Raw genomic sequence first — 17718 nt, forward strand, 5'->3', positions numbered from 1 at the left:
ATCAAGGTTTATCTAGAATATCTTTCAAGTGAACTGTACTTTATGAACGGACAGCTTTAGCTGCTAAAAAGAATTTCTGGAACCAAGCAGAACAAAGATTCTAAAAAGGAGCTGGAGGTAAAAACTGGTTTTCAGCTTGGAGAACTTAAAGACAAGCTTTCAGTTTGTCAGGAAACCATGGTCCAAGTTCTACTTATCAAAAAGATAAACAAACAGTTTCATGAAAACTTTATATGTGTTTTTTTTTACTTTGTAGATCTGCAAAATATTATAGCAATTTCAGTTGCAGAAGTTAACCTGGCAAATTGTATTTGAATAGACTAAAAAGGCATCAAGAATCCTAAATAAATTCCAGTATACATTTAAGCTCAACACCGAAAACTGTTTGAAAAACATTGTTTTACAAGCTCAAGCTCCAACACCATCTGGCGACTCCTGTCCGAGAATCTAATACATATCTCAATCTTGAGAGAACAGTATTCAGCTCAACTCTGATGCCTCCCAAAGTAAACAGCTTGCTGACGTTCACTGTCTAGCTTCATATCTGAAAGCTGACTACTTGATGAGGCACTGAGAAGGGTGCCATTTATGGGTCTACACTTCAGGGAGAAAATGGAGTTGCTGGCAAAACAAAAAAAAAAGATATATAAATCTATACTTTTACTGCTGTAACTAATTTGAGCTTTCAACGCAGTCAATACAAGATGTTTTAAACCAATACTTGCCCAGAGAAAAAAACATTACCATAGATTTTTTTGTATTTTTATAGTATGGATTCCAACCAATGCTCATGACCATTTTATGTACATCTCCATGACCAACACAGGCCCAGCCACAGTATATACCAGTAGTGATGTCTCCTGGCAGGTTGTCCACAACACTGTCTGGGAAGTTTGCTGTGGAGTTAAACAAAGGAGAGGTAAAGTATTTTTTTTAAAAAGCATTCTTATTATGTGTTACTAAACATTGAACATTTGTGGACAGTCCATTATGCACTGAGAAGGAAGATACAACATTAGCATTAACAGAAGGGACTGTGTCAGTCACAAAAACTGTTGGCTCCCTGAAAATCTAAGGGATGAAAGCCTCAGTGGCATTGGACTTTGGCACATGGCTTTTCGTATCACTTTAAAGCACTACATGGGGCACGTCAGATTATAATGATGACAGTCACTAGGCACTTGGCTCCGCACTTGTTTTCCCAGGACGTGGTTTCGGATCAAGCTCATCTCCACCAGTACTTGAAAGATACAAATTTAACATATTTGCCCAAATGAACCCAAACTTTTCACTGCTCAAATAACTTTTGCAGAAAGACCATCTTATACTGTTGTTACAACACCAATGATTCAGGAGGTCAAGCATAATTTGTAATTCCATTCCGACATCCAAGGACCATTCCCAAGGGTCCGTGACTGTGGCCATCTGCTGCTGGTTTTCCCAACACGCAGCCAGCTACCCTATCAATTTGGCTAGCTGCTGAGCAGGAAACAGAAGAAAATAATTATAATGAGATCTTACTGTTAAATTCGTTACGGCCTCTATCTCCCCAGCCTTTCCAGGTTTGCCCCACAAACTCCCCGCTTCCCCATAAATATCGAGACACACAGGCTCACTATAGCTGGATTCACAGTTTTTCTTTCCTTCGTTCCAGAAAGCTTGTACATAAGCCTATCATGGTTCCACACCTACTGAAGGCTATATTTTCTGCTCATTCACAGTAAATGGCTGGAAAATCTAACTCCGAACATAGTCATCTTAAGGAAATTCAAGACAATCATTCCATCTCAAGTCTTCTCAGTGGCTTGTCAGGATGACTGGCAGCTTGAAAACTGTGGTTTCATACACCCGTCAGGGAATCCCACAAAGTACCTGTGGCTGAACATTAGCAGAGTGCACCATCTAATATCACCATCCCCTCCCCACCTCTTTTCTGTTCTAAGTTCCTCTCATAGTATCAATCAGTTTTCTTGAAACATTAAATGCTCCATATATATTTTAATGGCAGGTCTAGGCATTATTGGTGGAGTCTTTGAGGCAGGGAGGTCAAGCATTGTCCTGGCTCCAGTGCCAATCGAGCAAAATCTCCGTTGCAGTGTATGTAGGACCAGTCCTTCATAGGAGCCTGATTCTAGATAGGAGTACATGTGATATCCATATCATTGTACTAGTTCAATGCAGTTCCATTACAATACTTCACTCTTGAGAGCAAGCTGTAGGATTCAAGGGGTCACAGAATCAAGGTTTTAAACAAGAAATCTAGGGAAATGTGAGGAATAACTTTTTTTATGCAGTAAGTGGCAATAGCTGCCTACGAGGGTGGTGGAGCGGAGCTGATTAATGATTTCAAAAAGAAATTGGATGGGCACTTGAGGGAAATAAACTTGCCGGACTATGGGGATAGAGCAGGGTAATGGGACTGAATGGAATAATCTACAGAGAGTGGCATGGACTTATTTATTTATTTAGAGATACAGCACTGAAACAGGCCCTTCGGCCCACCGAGTTTGTGCCGACCGACAACCACCCATTTATACTAATCCTACATTAACCCCATATTCTCTACCACAACCCCACCATTCTCCGACAACCTACCTACACTAGGGGCAATTTACAATGGCCAATTTACCTATCGACCTGCAAGTCTTTGGAGGTGGGAGGAAACCGGAGCACCCGGCGGAAACCCACGCAGACACAGGGAGAACTTGCAAACTCCGCACAGGCAGTACCCAGAACTGAACCCAGGTCGCTGGAGCTGTGAGGCTGCGGTGCTAACCACTGCGCCACTGTGCCGCCCATGATGGGCTGAATGGTCTCCTTCCATGTCATAATGACTCTATGGCTCCATCTAGATGGCATTACCTTATTCCTACCTGCAGTGTGCAATAGTTGGTCATAACACCCATTTTGCTTCCAATGAATTGCAAAATGGCACTTCATATGAGCAAGTTTACAATTCATGCACCAATCTTTCAGAAAAGGGTTCTTCATTTTTGCACACTGTGACATATATGTTCGAAAAGCAAAATGGAGTCCTGATATATTGAAACCCAAAGGGGCCATCAAATAAATGAGTGGAATGAAAAGATCCATTATTCTATATCTTGTGCATTCCCTGCATCCTTCACTCCACCATTGGCAGCTGTACCTTAAGGGATCGAAGCCCTAAGTTGTGGAATTCCTTCTCTAAATCTCTTCATTTATAATCTTTGACTGAGCTTTTAGTCAACAGCACTAATATCTCATCCTTTGGTTTGACCCAAGAGGTCTTAATTATGAGAGAATAGAGCAACTGAGGCTCTATTAATTAGAAGAGAGAAGAATCCAAAATTATAATTTTTATGAAGCAAATATGGAACTGTTTTGTGAGTCAGAAATTAAAAGGCTCAAATTTCAGATCACTGAGCACAGAGAAAGCAGTTAGGAGAAAGGGAAGGGGAAAATAGTACCCAATGTGACTGGTTTTGTAAAATTTATGATTCTATGTAATCTGCTGAGACTTTTTTTTGAAAACATCCTTAAGGTGTGCGCATCAAGAATAAAAATACAGAGAATTGGTCAGACGACATTATCCATTACCATTATTTCTGTGATTCAAGTTAGAAGTCATGAATTGTCATGGCATTTAAGAATCAGATCTAAAAAATAGAGATCTGTTTCAGAATGGCAAAAAAGCAGCCACACTATAACTTGCATTTATATAGCACATTTAATGCAATAAAACATCCCAAGCTGCTTCATTGGAGCATAATCAGACCAGATCAAACCAAAAGGAGGAGATATTAGTACAGCTGACAAACAGCTTGGTCAAGAGGGAGGTTTAAGGAAGAAAGATGGTGAGATTTAGGGAGGGAACGCCACAGCTTAGGGCTTTGAAGGCTGTAGGTATAGCTGCCAATGTGGAGCAAAGAGAGCAGGGAATGCACAAAAGGCCAGAGTTGGAGGCACAGAGTTTTTAGGAGGGTTAAAGGGAAAGGGAGGAGCAAAACGTTAGTTCAAACCATAACCTAGACTGTATTTTGAATGTCACTGTCCTCGATTCCATTCTTATCTAGTAAATTAGTACCAAGCCAAATCAAGACTTGTTAAAAGAAACGGCTCAGTTAAGCATCAGAACACAGTTTGAGGTGCATTGAGGATTAATACAACTCTTGATTTTATTACATATCAGAAAACAGACCATCTCAAATTATGCATCTGTTAACATACACATTTGTTAAAACTTATTTAGAAAAAGGAAAAAAAGCAAACAAAATGCTTAAGACAGGTAAAACAAGTCTTTTTGGAACTTGTGCGTAAATTGGCTGTTGTTTGCCTGCCCACAACAGTATCTACATTCCAAATGTCTCATACAAACTATGCAGCACTTTGAGATATCCTGGTGATCATCTTCCAAAATTCTATAGATTCTGGAGCGATTCCTGCAGCTTGGAAGGTCACACATGTCACCTCACAATTTAAGAATGGAGGGAGAGAGAAAACAGGGAATTACAGACCTGTTAGCCTTACATCAGTCATTGGGAAAATGTTAGAATCTATTCCAAAGGATGTGATAAATGGACAGTTGGATAATAATGAACCTGTTGGAGTTTTTTGAGGATGTTACTAAGAATTTTCCTCCAAATAAATGATTTGGAGGAAAATGTAGCTGGTCTGATTAGTAAGTTTGCGGAAGACACAAAGGTTGGTGGAGTTGCAGATAATGATGAGGATTGGCAGATGATACAGCAGGATATAGATCGGTTGGAGACTTGGGCGGAGAAATGGCAGATGGAGTTTAATCCGGACAAATGTGAGGTAATGCATTTTGGAAGGTCTAATGCAGGTGGGAGGTATACAGTAAATGGCAGAACCCTTAGGAGTATTGACAGGCAGAGAGATCTGGGCGTACAGGTCCACAGGTCACTGAAAGTGGCAATGCAGGTGGATAAGGTAGTCAAGAAGGCATACGGCATGCTTGCCTTCATCGGTCGGGGTATAGAGTATAAAAATTGGCAAGTCATGCTGCAGCTGTACAGAACCTTAGTTAGGCCACACTTAGAATATTGCGTGCAATTCTGGTCGCCACACGACCAGAAGGACGTGGAGGCTTTGGAGAGGGTACAGAGGAGGTTTACCAAGATGTTGCCTGGTCTGGAGGGCATTAGCTATGAGGAGAGGTTGGAAAAACTTGGATTGTTTTCACAGGAACGACGGAGGTGGAGGGGCGACATGATAGAGGTTTAAAAAGTTATGAGCGGCATGGACAGAGTGGATAGTCAGAAGCTTTTTCCCAGGATGGAAGAGTCAGTTACTAGGGGACATAGGTTTAAGGTGCGAGGGGCAAAGCTTAGAGGGGATGTGCGAGGCAAGTTTTTTTACACAGAGGGTGGTGAGTGCCTGGAACTTGCTGCCAGGGGAGGTGGTGGAAGCAGATACGATAGCGACATTTAAGAAACATCTTGACAAATACATGAATAGGAAGGGAATAGAGGGATATGGGCCCCGGAAGTGCAGAAGGTGTTAGTTTAGGCAGGCATCAAGATCGGCGCAGGCTTGGTGGGCCGAATGGCCTGTTCCTGTGCTGTACTGTTCTTTGTTCTTTTGTTCTAATTGATAAAGGGGAGTCAGTGGACATAGTATACATGGATTTTCAGATGGCTTTTGATAAAGTCCCTCACAGGAGATTGGTTAGCAAAATTAAAGCACATGGGATAGGAAGTAACATATTGGCATGGATTAAGGATTGGTTAACAGGCAGAAAACAGAGAGTAGGAATAAACGGGTCATTCTCGCATTGGCAGGCTGTGACTAATGGGGTACCAGAAGGATCAGTGCTTGGGCCCCAACTGTTCACAATATATATCAATGATTTGGATGTGGGGACCAAATGTAGTATGTCCAAGTTCATGGATGACACAAAACTAGGTGGGAATGTGTGTTGTGAGGAAGATGCAAAGCGGCTTCAAGGAGATTTGGACAGACTTAGGTGAGTGGTCAAGAACGTGGCAGATGGAATATAATGTGGAAAAATGTGAGGTTACCACTTTGGTAGGAGGAACAGATGTGCACAGTATTTCTTAAATGGTAAGGAAATTAGAAAGTGTAGATATACAAAGGGACCTGGGTGTCCTTGTCAATAAGTCACTGAAAGCTAACATGCCAGTACAGCAAGCAATTAAGAAGGCTAATGATATGTTAGCCTTTTTTGCAACAGGATTTGAGTACAGAGGCGTGAAGTCTTGCTTCAATTGTATAGAACCTTGGTTAGACCGCACCTGGAGTATTGTGTTCAGTCACCTTATATTAGAAAGGATATTAGTGCCATAGAGGGAGTGCAACAAAGGCTGACCAGACTTGTCCCGGGATGGCAGGACTGTCCAATGAAGAGAAACTGGAGAAACTGGGTCTGTATTCTCTAACGTTTCGAAGAATGAGAGGTGATCTCATTGAAACCTACAAAATACTTGAAGGGATAGACAGAGTAGATGCAGCTAAAATGTTTCCCCTGGTTGGGGAGTCTAGAACCAAGGGACACAATTTCAAAATAATGGGGAAGCCACTTAGGAGGGATGAGGAGAAATTTCTTTACTCAGAGGGTTGTGAATCTTTGGAATTCTCTACCCCAGAGGGCTGTGGAAGCTCAGTCATTGAGTATGTTTAAAGCATAGATTGACAGATATCTAAATACAAATGACATAAAGGGATACGAGTAGTGTGGGAAAAAGGCACTGAAGTGGAAGACCAGCCATGATCATATTGAATAGCAGGGCAGGCTCGATAGGCTGAATGGCCTACTCCTGCTCTTATGTCCCTATCCTGGGATTGCAATATACATGCATGCACTTTATCTTGATTTATTAAGCACTGATTTTCCAGTACTCCTCACTTTGTGAGTCAAGGGGCAGGGGTCAGGAATAAACAGAGCAACTTCAATACAGAGCTGCTAAAGGTAATGGTCAACATAAGCTGTGTGTTTCATCACTGGCTGTTGAGGCAGCCATTCAACATGAGAATGATAGCATAGTGGTTATTCCGCTGGACTAGTAATCCAGAGGCCTGTACAAATGGTCTGGAGATATGGGTTTGAATTCCACCATGACAGCTGGGAAATTTAAATTCAGTTAATTAATTAAATTGGGAATTTAAAGAAAAACTAATCTCAGTAATGGTGGCCATGTAACCATTGCATGGTCATAAAAAAAAATTCCATCTGGTTCATTAATGTCCTTGAGGGAAGGAAATCTGACATTCTAACCTGGTCTGGCCTATAGTGACTCCAGATCCACAGCAATGTGGTTGACACTTAACTGCCCTCTGAAATGGCCTAGCTAGCTACTCAGTTAAGGTGGCTCACTACCACAATGAGAGGTGGGCCATAAATGTTAGCCTTAACAGTAAATTAAAGAAAAAGCGAGCCGGAGAGTGATGCAATACAGTTCGCTGTCCTACATTGGCTCCCGGTCAGGCAATGGCGCCATTTTAAAATTCTCATTGTTGTTTTCAAATCTCTCTATGGCTTCATCCCTCCCCAGCTCTGTAACCACCTCCAGCCCCATAATCCTCCGTGATATCCATGCTCCTCTAATTCTGGCTTTTTGAGCATCCCTGACTTTAATCATTCCACCATTGGTGGCAGTCTTCTACTCGGATCCACTGTTGGTTCGCAGACTGATGAGCATCTGAGACCAGTTTAAACTGGCCTCAGGAACCAAAGTAAATCACAGGAACAGGGAGGCCATGTTCTTTGGGAACTGGATCTTCCGAACCGTTGTCCCCCTTCACTGTCAGGTCAGACTACCCAAAAGTGATGGGGCTATGGTTCACAGGTGCCAGGCAGTGGGCTAAAAACTGGGAGCAGCATGCAGTCAAGGTCATATAGAACCTGTTTATCAGGTGCAAGTTGCTCTCAGCATTGCTATACTTAGCACAGGTCTAGCCAATATGCCACTTCTGTGCCACGGCAGTCACCGGAGCCATCTTTTACTTTATATAGAGATCAAAGCTAGACTGTATGCGCAGGCACACAAATGTACAAATCTCTAGATAAAGGGGGAAAAATGTACCCAATGTTGCTCCCATCCCAATGGCCACTTTTGCATGTAGCTGCATCAAACTGCGCAAAGACCCTTGGTATGCCAACACTAAGCGTCACTACATGCTGAGATTCTATCTACTCAAGGTGTTGAGAAGGATGGGTCTGGCTAAATTGCAGCAGAACATTCCATACAGTTGGACCATGCCATACCACCTGCTCCTTGTGGAAAGGTTTGTGCAGAAACACACCTTTGACCACAAATCCATCAGGCAGTGGTCCACGCATAACATCAAGGCTATGTGGGAAAAGGGAGTTGGTGCATCTTGTCGGATGTCAAAGTCATTTGGCAGAATGCCTCAGTGACAGAACTTTCGAACACGCAGCAAGACATAGCTTGGCTGTCAGTGAGGGCCCCTCTCTGTCAGAATCTTCATGCACATCCAGAGTCTCTGCAGCATTGCATGCTGCCTTCGAAGTGCCTGCAACAGGGAGGACCGTTGCCCACCTTCTTCTGAAATGTGTTTGCACAAAGCAAAGGTCTAGAAAGAGATGTTTTTGTCAAGGTTCATCCAGAGTAATTCCAAAACGCAGGACTCTGGTCTATGGGCTGCTCCCAGGGACGTACACCAAGACAAACATCAACTGCTACTAGAAGACCACTGAACTCTGTGAAAGACTCTCTTTGTTCTGAACATTGATGGTCTTCCAGTGCAAGGAGCATTTGATAACTGAGTATTGCAGACTAGCACATTCCAAGGTCCAGGACTACGTGCTAAGGGACACACTAAAGCTTGAAGTAGACCCCACAAAGGCTCAATGGGGAAAAGCTACAGTCTAAGGCCATAGTACACCCAAGGGCCGGAACCCTTGTAAAATCCCTTGAGTTGTATGTTTGAAGTGTACATTGCGAACATAATCTCTAATTGTAAGTGTAGTGAGGCACCTAAGTGTGCCTCATACTGTATTTAAAGAAACTGAACTGCACTGCACTTTATATAATGTCAAATTTGAACTGTTATGCAATATACTTTTACAAGTTTTACGAACATATTTTGAAAAATAACGATCAGGTGGAAGTGTTTCCGGGAGGAGACCTGGATGTTGGGGTTGATCGGTAACCAGAACAAGGACTGAGATTCGCTTCACATCCAACACAGTGAAGAAAGTACCAGAACCTCACGTTAGGGTTAGGTCACCGACAAATCCGACATGGGGATCGGATGGAGCCCGCATGATTTCCGAGAGGCGGATAGTCACCGACCGAGTGGCCCTGGTATCTCAGGGCCCGGCCTCAGCCGATCGCCCCCTTTTACCTGTGCGAATCCCCAGTTCCCTACTGCCTCGGCCAAATCCTCGCACCACCTCTCCTCGGCAGAAATACGGCAAACTCCTCATGGCACCAGCTCAACAGGGGTCTAATTAGAAAGAGCCAGGGTTACGGAGAATCCTCGGGTTTAAAGCTGACGGACGGGATCCGAGCTCTTGATTTCCCTCCCCGTCCCAGGCGATCACTGAATCACTTTACTGCAATCCAACGTATTGTGAAACGCACGAACTGTTATAAACTGACGCAGGATTTCACAACCTGCTACGCTCAGAGGAACCGGCGTTTAAATAACACCCTTTCCGGTGTTTTCTTTCCGTTTCACTGCCATTATTTCCTCCTCCTCGCACATAACGGAAACTGTCAGGCCTCCTGAACCCTGTCCTCCAATCTAGGAGCGTCACCTGCAGCCCGGAGGACCAACCTCACAGCGCCGCCTGCAGCCGGGAGGACCAACCTCGCAGCGCCGACTGCAGCCCGGAGGACCAACCTCACAGCGCCGCCTGCAGCCCGGAGGACCAACCTCGCAGCGCCGCCTGCAGCCCGGAGGACCAACCTCACAGCGCCGCATGCAGCCCGGAGGACCAACCTCACAGCGCCGCCTGCAGCCTGGAGGACCAAACTCGCAGCGCCGCCTGCAGCCTGGAAGACCAACCTTCCAGCCTGGAGGACCAACATCACAGCACTGCCTACTTCCCGAAGACCAACCTCACAGCGCTGCCTGCAGCCTGGAGGGCCAACCTTCCAGCCTGGAGGACCAATCTCGTAGTACAGCCTTCAGCCCAGAGGACCAACCTCTCAGCATCGCCTACAGACTGGAAAGGACCAACCTCACAGTGCCGCCTGCAGTCTGCAAGACCAACCTCACAGTGCTGCCTACTGCCCAGAGGACCAACCTCACAGTGCCGCCTGCTGCCCAGAGGACCAACCTCACAGCACTGCCTGCAGCCCGGAGGACAAACCTCACAGCACCGCCTGCAGCCTGAGGACAACCTCACAGCACTGCCTACTGCCCCAGAGAACCAACCTCACAGTGCCAGCTGCAGTCCAGAGTACCAACCTTGCAACACTGCTTGCAGTCTGGAGGACCAACCTCCCATCGCCGCCTACTCCCCAGAGGACCAAAACATAGTGCCACCTGCATCCCAGAGGACCAACCTCACAGTGCTGCCTGCAGCCCGGAGAACCAACCTCACAACACCGCCTAACCTCACAGCAGCACCTGCTGCCCAAAAGACCAACCTCGCAGCACCACCAACTGCCCGGAGGACCAACCTCAAAGCGCCGCCTGCAACCAGGAGGACCAACCTCACAGCACCGCCAACTGCCCGGAGGACCAACCTCACAGGGCTGCCAACTGCCTGGAGGACCAACCTCACAGCACCACCTGCAGCCTGGAGGACCAATGTGACAGCCCCATTGTCAGAGCAATGTCATTTGCTCCTTGCTTGCAAAGAGTTCAGAATCCCCTGAGCGTTGGATTGTGGGGAATTAAATCATAGCTGGACTTCCTGTTCAAAGCAACCACAAATTGGGGATTAAGTTTAAAGCCTGAAGTTAATGCGACAAGCCTTTGAGTTTTTTCATTTTTCTGCTTCAAAACTTAGCGCAATTCATCGCAAAGGCTTTTGTTCCAAAACAAAAGGAAATCCATATAATTAGTTTCAGTGCCCCTGAGTGACACCCTCTCCAACCAGTGCTTGTTGTTTTTTTAAATAGTTTGTGTGGGCCGAGCTTTTGGTGGTGTTCCTTTCAGGAAATTATTTATTCCAATGAGGTTAGGTTTTTCCTAGAGTTGCCAGCTCTGGTTCGAGGCATCCTGGAGGTTTGATCGCATGAAGTTCTAATCAGAGAACATCTGTAAATGTTGTTGCTTCTCTTTTCCTATCTCAATGCAAAAATTTGCACTTATATAGGCTTTTAATGTAATAAAACATCCCAAGGTGCTTCACAGGTCGGTGGGATAAGCGCCAAGGATGCAGGAGGTGGGTCTCATGAAAGGGGGCCTGAATGGATATAGAAGCAAAACTAGAGAAAAATGCCAGTTCAGAGCTAGGGCAGGGGCGAACCTTAGGGGAAGTTTGACCTGGTGAGCTAGGAGAAGAAAAGAAAGATTTGTATTTATACAGTGTCCCAACGTGTTTTACAGCCAATTAAGTACTTTGAAGTGATGTCACTGTTGTAGGAAACGCGTCAGCCAATTTGCCCACATCAAGCTCCCAAAAACAGCAATGTGATAGGCCGTCCATGTCGCCGCTTTAAAGACGTCTGCAATCGCGACATGAAATCCTGTGACATTGATCACAAGTCGTGGGAGTCAGTTGCCAGCGTTCGCCAGAGCTGACGGACAGCCATAAAGGTGGGGCTAAAGTGTGGCGAGTCGAAGAGACTTAGCAGTTGGCAGGAAAAAAGACAGAGGCGAAAGGAGAGAGCCAACTGTGTAACAGCCCCGACAATCAAATTTTTCTGCAGCACCTGTGGAAGAGCCTGTCACTCTAGAATTGGCCTTTATAGCCACTCCAGGCGCTGCTCCACACACCACTGACCACCTCCAGGCGCTTACCCATTGTCTCTCGAGATAAGGAGGCCAAAATAAAAGATAGGCAAATAATTTATTTAGTAGTACAGAACTTGAGTATTGCTGAAAATAGAGACATGTTGTCATTGCAGCTTTTCGTCTTGTACTCATCAGGATAATCGCAAGAATAACCAATATAAGGGAAAACAACAACTTATCCTGCATGAGAAGACAGTGCTGATTGGTCAGTAAGTGAACTCTGATTGGTAGAGGCGTTGCCATGGTGAATGCACCAGTTTACAGTGACTGACAATTAACTGCCAAGCTTTGTTTAAAATGTAAACCAGGCAGCTTGACTGTGATTGGTCAAGGCATTGCCCTGAGGAATGAATGGCTGTCACTTATTTTGTTCAGCTGAAACAGGCACAATGTTTGTACATATTTTTCTGTCTGCAAAGAACAAGGCCCTGTGTATTAATATATGTAGCTTCCAGTACACGCAAATGCGCCACACTGCGAGCCCTGCTGACCTCTTAAATTGATTGCCAGCGTAATTTTTAGCCCTCTGTGGAGTATTTAGCAAATGTTGTCCAATCGTAGAATCACATCTAATGTTGGACACTGTGTTTTGAGTTTTGCAAGCACGGGCTGGTTGGGTACGGCCTCTCATTGCGAACAGCGGAAGGGATATGTTGTTTGATACGATCCGCCAGTCTTTGGGACGTACAGCCTATATGCCTAGCATCACACTGGCATTGAAATTCATATATCACATTACTTATTTATGTGAAAGGCAGGACATCTCTTTGGCTTGACGGCAGCATCCTGTTGGTGGCGAACACTACACGTGTTGCTACTGCAGAGTAGCAAAGTGAAACAGCTAGCTTTACTTGTTGCTCAAATTTTTGGGATACATTACCCTTCCAGGGTAATTTGAGGTAGACTGAGAACTTTTCAGGGATGATAAATGACTCATTGTAGAGGCTGAGGGAGGAAAAGAGTGACGATATCTCTGTGAGAAACTTGGCCTAGTACTTCGATGGGTGGTAAAGAATGAGGATTTTAAATGGGAAGCTAGAAGGGTGGAAAAAGGTGAGGTACTCAAAGGAGGGGAAGGTGACAGAGGAGTAGGGGGGCAAACCGAGATGTAATTTGGTGATAACAGCTCCACTGTTACTGTGGTGATTTGGGTGGGGCAAGTGGTAGAAAATGTACGAAGTGAGTAAGTTTAATTTAGAGAAAAGGTGTCATCATTCCCTGCCAAGTTTCCGTCAAGTTCATGATGTTGATGCCACAAGGGGTTCATTCCCAATGAACGGATTTTCTGGAGAGAGATGCAGAGAGGGACGGTGATAATCGGTCTACTGGCAGAGTCCACAGAGTCTGGAATTGGAGGACTGAGTGAAACTGGAAGGAGGTAGGTAAAATTAGTTCGCAAGGACACGTTGACCTCAAAGGTCAGCGAGCAAGTAAGAGGGGGAAGTTGGGATTACTGCTCGTAAGAAGGCAGCGACGAGTGCCTTGATGAGCCTTTCAGAGGATGCCAAGAGAGGCACAGAGGGATGCTGTAGGCTTATCTAAGAGGGAGTCAAATGACAGGAGAGTGAGAAGGTCAAGATGTACTGATGAGTAGAGATAGGGATTTCAGTGGGAAGAGTACATGAGAGTGGAGTATTGGAAGAAGCATGACAGGAGTAGAGAGGGATCTCAGAGGGGTAAAGAGAAAAGAAAAAGGTGAAATGGTCTTGGGTGTGGAAAGGCAGCCAAAACATGCACATGAATTAACATAAGGAAACTCAATATACATACAAACTCAAGTTCTAACTAAAGTTCATCAACCTGAAACATTCTCTTCACAGATGCTGTCTGACCAATTAAGTATTTCCAGCATTTTCTGTTTTTATCTCAAGTTACATTGGCCTGATTACATAGCAAGATTGGGATATATATGTCGGACTAATAAGTGGGGAATAGAGAGGAGGCAATAGGAGGGAGTCCAGGTTCTGGTTCAGGTTGAACTCACGTTCTGTGCTTGGACATCACACATAAAAACTGGTCAGCAAAGACAACCTGAACCAAACTGGGAGATTGCACAAAGGGCAGTGCGCTCAGTATATAGGGGACTTCCGACAGGGCATGTCATCTTTGTCTTCGTCTCAGCTCAGTACCAACAAATCTAAACCACCTTCTGGGTGTGGATTCAATACAGGAGAGTTTTCTTATGACAGCATGGGAAGAGAGCATGTGGCCCCCTGTGCTGGTGACGGCTCTCCCTCATGTAACCCCACTCCCACCAGATTGTTCTATTTTCCTCTTTTGCAAATATTTATACCATTCCCTTTTTAAATGATAGTCTCGTCTCTACCTCAATAGCCACTTATGGTGAGGCATCCCATGATCTAATAGCCCTCAGTTCCAGAATTCTCCTTCGCCCTTCCCCCTTGATCCTTGAGAATTCTAAGGGGGAAATTCCCCAATCTCAATCCCCTCTCCCTTTCTCCCCCAGCTCAAGGCCCAATTCCCTTCACCCCTCATTCCTCAGCTTCCCTCTTTCCCCCAATTCCTAAGTCTCCCTCTCTCCCTCTCAACTCCCAAGTCTCCCTTGACTCTCCAGCCCCCAGTTGTTGACGCCTCCATTTTCCCACTCCTCCCAATACCCATGTCCTGCAATTCCCAACTTCCCCCCGACTCGTGACTGCTGATTGTTGGCTACACATCAGCCAATCCTGGCTCTCTGCAGTGCAGGGAGGGTGATGTCATCAAGTGTAGGGTAGTGGTGTATGGGGGATGGGAAGGGGATGATGAGCACCACTGTGGTGGTACACTGAAAGCACAAAGCTCCAGGGGGTTGCGAGCAGCAGCATATGGGAAATCCATGCTCCATTCTGGATCACTTTCGTGGGTGCAGGCAACCCTAGCATTTCCCCAAGTGCACCATCCTACTTTAAAGTTGGATTATTCCCAATGGGGACACAAATCACCTACCTAAGCCCAGGGAGTTTAGAGTTTAACCCATGGCATAAGGATCCTGCTGAAGTTTCACTGGGTAAAACCACTCAGCATTGGTAAGTTTCCAACTAGCAACACTTCACTCATCTTTCTGATGAAAGGTCACAAACTTGAAACGTTAGCTCTGTTTCTTTCTCCACAGATGCTGCCAGATCTGCTGTATATTTTCAGCACTTTCTGTTTTCATTTCAGATTTCCAGCATCTGCAGTATTTTCCTTCACTTCACCCATTACAGCAGGCGTGTCCAAACCTCTTTTGTCTGTGAGTTATTCAGTTGCCTATCAAGCCTGCAGGCTGCTAATGAAAAGCTCTATACTACTGCTAACTACTGGAAATTTGTTTAGGATGGTTCATGGTTTCTTACCCTTTTCATATATCGTTGATTTATTGGATCTTACTTATTTTCTCTTGGGCAAAACCTCTAGAGTTGCTACCAAACTTAATCAAGTTCATGGGTTTGTGTTCTTACTGTCACAGGACTTCCTGATGAACTGTGCAGTCCTGTTAACATTGAGAGCCTGCTAAGAATGACCCAGTGTTTGTTACACTTTTCAGCTCATTTTGATATTGAATACTCATACTCGAACTATAGCAGTCTATACTATCACATGTCTAGTATTTCCTACATAGGCTCAGTTGACTTTTGTGGAGCAACTTTCTATGTGATTAACTGGTGCTGTAATGAGTGTTGTAAATGTGCCTGGACAGATTCTACCCTTCTTCCTCTATCAGCACTGGCAATAATGGATTAATTGTTGCCCTGTGCAGGCAACTCTACTGGACTCTCTATTGTTTGGAGCTGGTGAGAATAAATTGCCGGCAGATGCAATGAGTGCAGATTCATTGGAGCTGGATGAATTCCTACAAGCAGTAAATATCTCTACATATAAAAGGTGGGTGGGTAACTGGAGTCAAGTGTCATCCTGATCAATGCACCAAGGCTCCTTAGACAGCACCTTCCAAACCCACAACCTCTACCAACTAGAAGGACAAGGGCAGCAAATGCATGGGAACACCACCACCTGCAAGTTCCCCTCCAAGTCACTCACCATCCTGACTTAGAACTATATCGCCATTCCTTCACTGTCGCAGCGTCAAAATCCTGGAACTCCCTTCCTAACAGCACTGTGGGTGTACCTACCCCACATGGACTGCAGCGGTTCAATAAGGCAGCTCACCACCACCTTCTCAAGGACAATTAGGAATGGGCAATAAATGCTGGCCTGGCTAGCGACACCCACATCCCAACTCTGAGATTAGAAAGGAATTGTTTGCTAATTTGGCCTAATGATTTTTTCTCTTTCATTTTGCCTCTTTCTGGAGGGGGAAAGGGGTGTGGGTGGATGTATTTGAATGAATTCCCATCACAATAATTGCCGTGAATTCATTTCTCACCCAAGTGTAAACATATTGTGCCTTTTAATAAGAAAGTTTCCTCCTCTTAATACGTGCTCCTTTCATGTCTTCAGCAAAGCTGGTGGCAGTTGCTGTTGCTACTTTGAAACCCTTGAGAGGCTTCTCTTGGCTTCTGAGTTCCTGGGCCTATGAGAGTCCAGCGAATTTGCTGACATCATGCTGGGTATTGGTTCAATGGGTAGTGAAGGAGCAGAATCTGCATTGCTCGCGGGTGGTCTGGTGTCTGGGACATGCTTGTGATATTTCGCTATAATTCTTGCTTGTCCCTTTAAGGCCATTGCACAAATACTCTTTGTGATAATTTAGGGCATTGTAGCTGCTTGTAAAGTGCCTAAGCCAATTACGCGTCAATAAAATTGCTTTAAATTTCAGGCTAAAGTTCAATAAATAGATGTCTTTCTTTTTTTTAAGATTGTTTCACATCTATGACAAAAGCTCTGGTTTTAACTCGGGGCGAGAATCGGGCAGACAGGGGCAGGGGATATGCAAAACCCCATTGATGTTGGCGGTGTGGGACCAAGGTGATTCTAACTCTTGGGACTCGTGATAATGTGACTGATGAGCTGCCTAGCACCCAGCCACAGGATATACCTCACCATACCCCTTAAAGCTATATCACCCTTGGATTGGACTGTTTTTTAATTGTTTAAGCAATGGTGGCATGAGGGAAAACTTTTTTATGCAGCAAATGGTTGGGATCTGGAATGCACTGCCTGAGAGTGTGGTGGAGGCAGATTCAATCATGGCTTTCAAAAAATAATTGGATAATTATCTGAAGAGGGAAAATTTGCAGAGTGATGGGAAAAAGGCAGGGAGTGGGACTACATGAGCTGAACTTGCAGAGAGCTGGCACAGACACGATGGGCTGAATGGCCTCTGTCCGTGCTGTAATCATTCTATGATTCTATGTTTACTTCGTGACTTTCTGCTATTAGATTGATGGTGAAGCATATTTTGTTCTTTTGTAGTTCCAGTTAATTTTGTCTTTGTTATCACTTACTAGTTCAAGGGTATTTCACTGTCATGTGCAACAGATCCTGCTGATAACATGGGCATTCCTTTGGATTTCTCATGCCCTCTAGGAGCTGGAGCACAGGGAAGACCTCTGAAGGATTCTGCATGTACCTGAGGCAGCTAGCACGACCCATCAATCACCAGGTAGGTTAGTCCACAAACCTTATTGGATGTGTCACAGCAGACTGACAAGGGAGACTGCTCTCTAGATTGGGATCGAACTCTCAAGGTGCCACCTACTTTTCCAAGTAGAAAGGTCTTCTGCAGAGGTTGGAAGTAGAAGCAGCACATGGACACTGAAAGGTGTGCACAACCTGCATAGTAACCCGAATCAACAGCTAGATTGTTCTAAAATTAATTGAGCTATTAGGGCCTTGAAACTAGTGAGTGTAACAAAGTTTCTGACTCTACACTGCATC

General features: G+C 44.9%; 1 protein-coding gene across 1 annotated transcript in view; it reads right to left on the reverse strand.

The window, feature by feature from the left end:
* The window catches only part of rfk (riboflavin kinase), a 42602-nt gene extending 32863 nt beyond the window's left edge, over nt 1–9739 (reverse strand). Inside the window, exons 1-2 of the mRNA XM_068029983.1 lie at nt 9331–9739; nt 745–896 (exon numbers count right to left, since the gene is read on the reverse strand). Coding sequence (XP_067886084.1) covers nt 745–896; nt 9331–9412 — 234 coding nt within the window. The 5' untranslated portion in view covers nt 9413–9739. The remainder of the gene's footprint in view (nt 1–744; nt 897–9330) is intronic.
* Between the last annotated feature and the right edge of the window lie 7979 nt (nt 9740–17718).

This window comes from Heterodontus francisci, chromosome 4 (genome assembly GCF_036365525.1).
Source record: "Heterodontus francisci isolate sHetFra1 chromosome 4, sHetFra1.hap1, whole genome shotgun sequence".
Classification (NCBI taxonomy): domain Eukaryota; kingdom Metazoa; phylum Chordata; class Chondrichthyes; order Heterodontiformes; family Heterodontidae; genus Heterodontus; species Heterodontus francisci.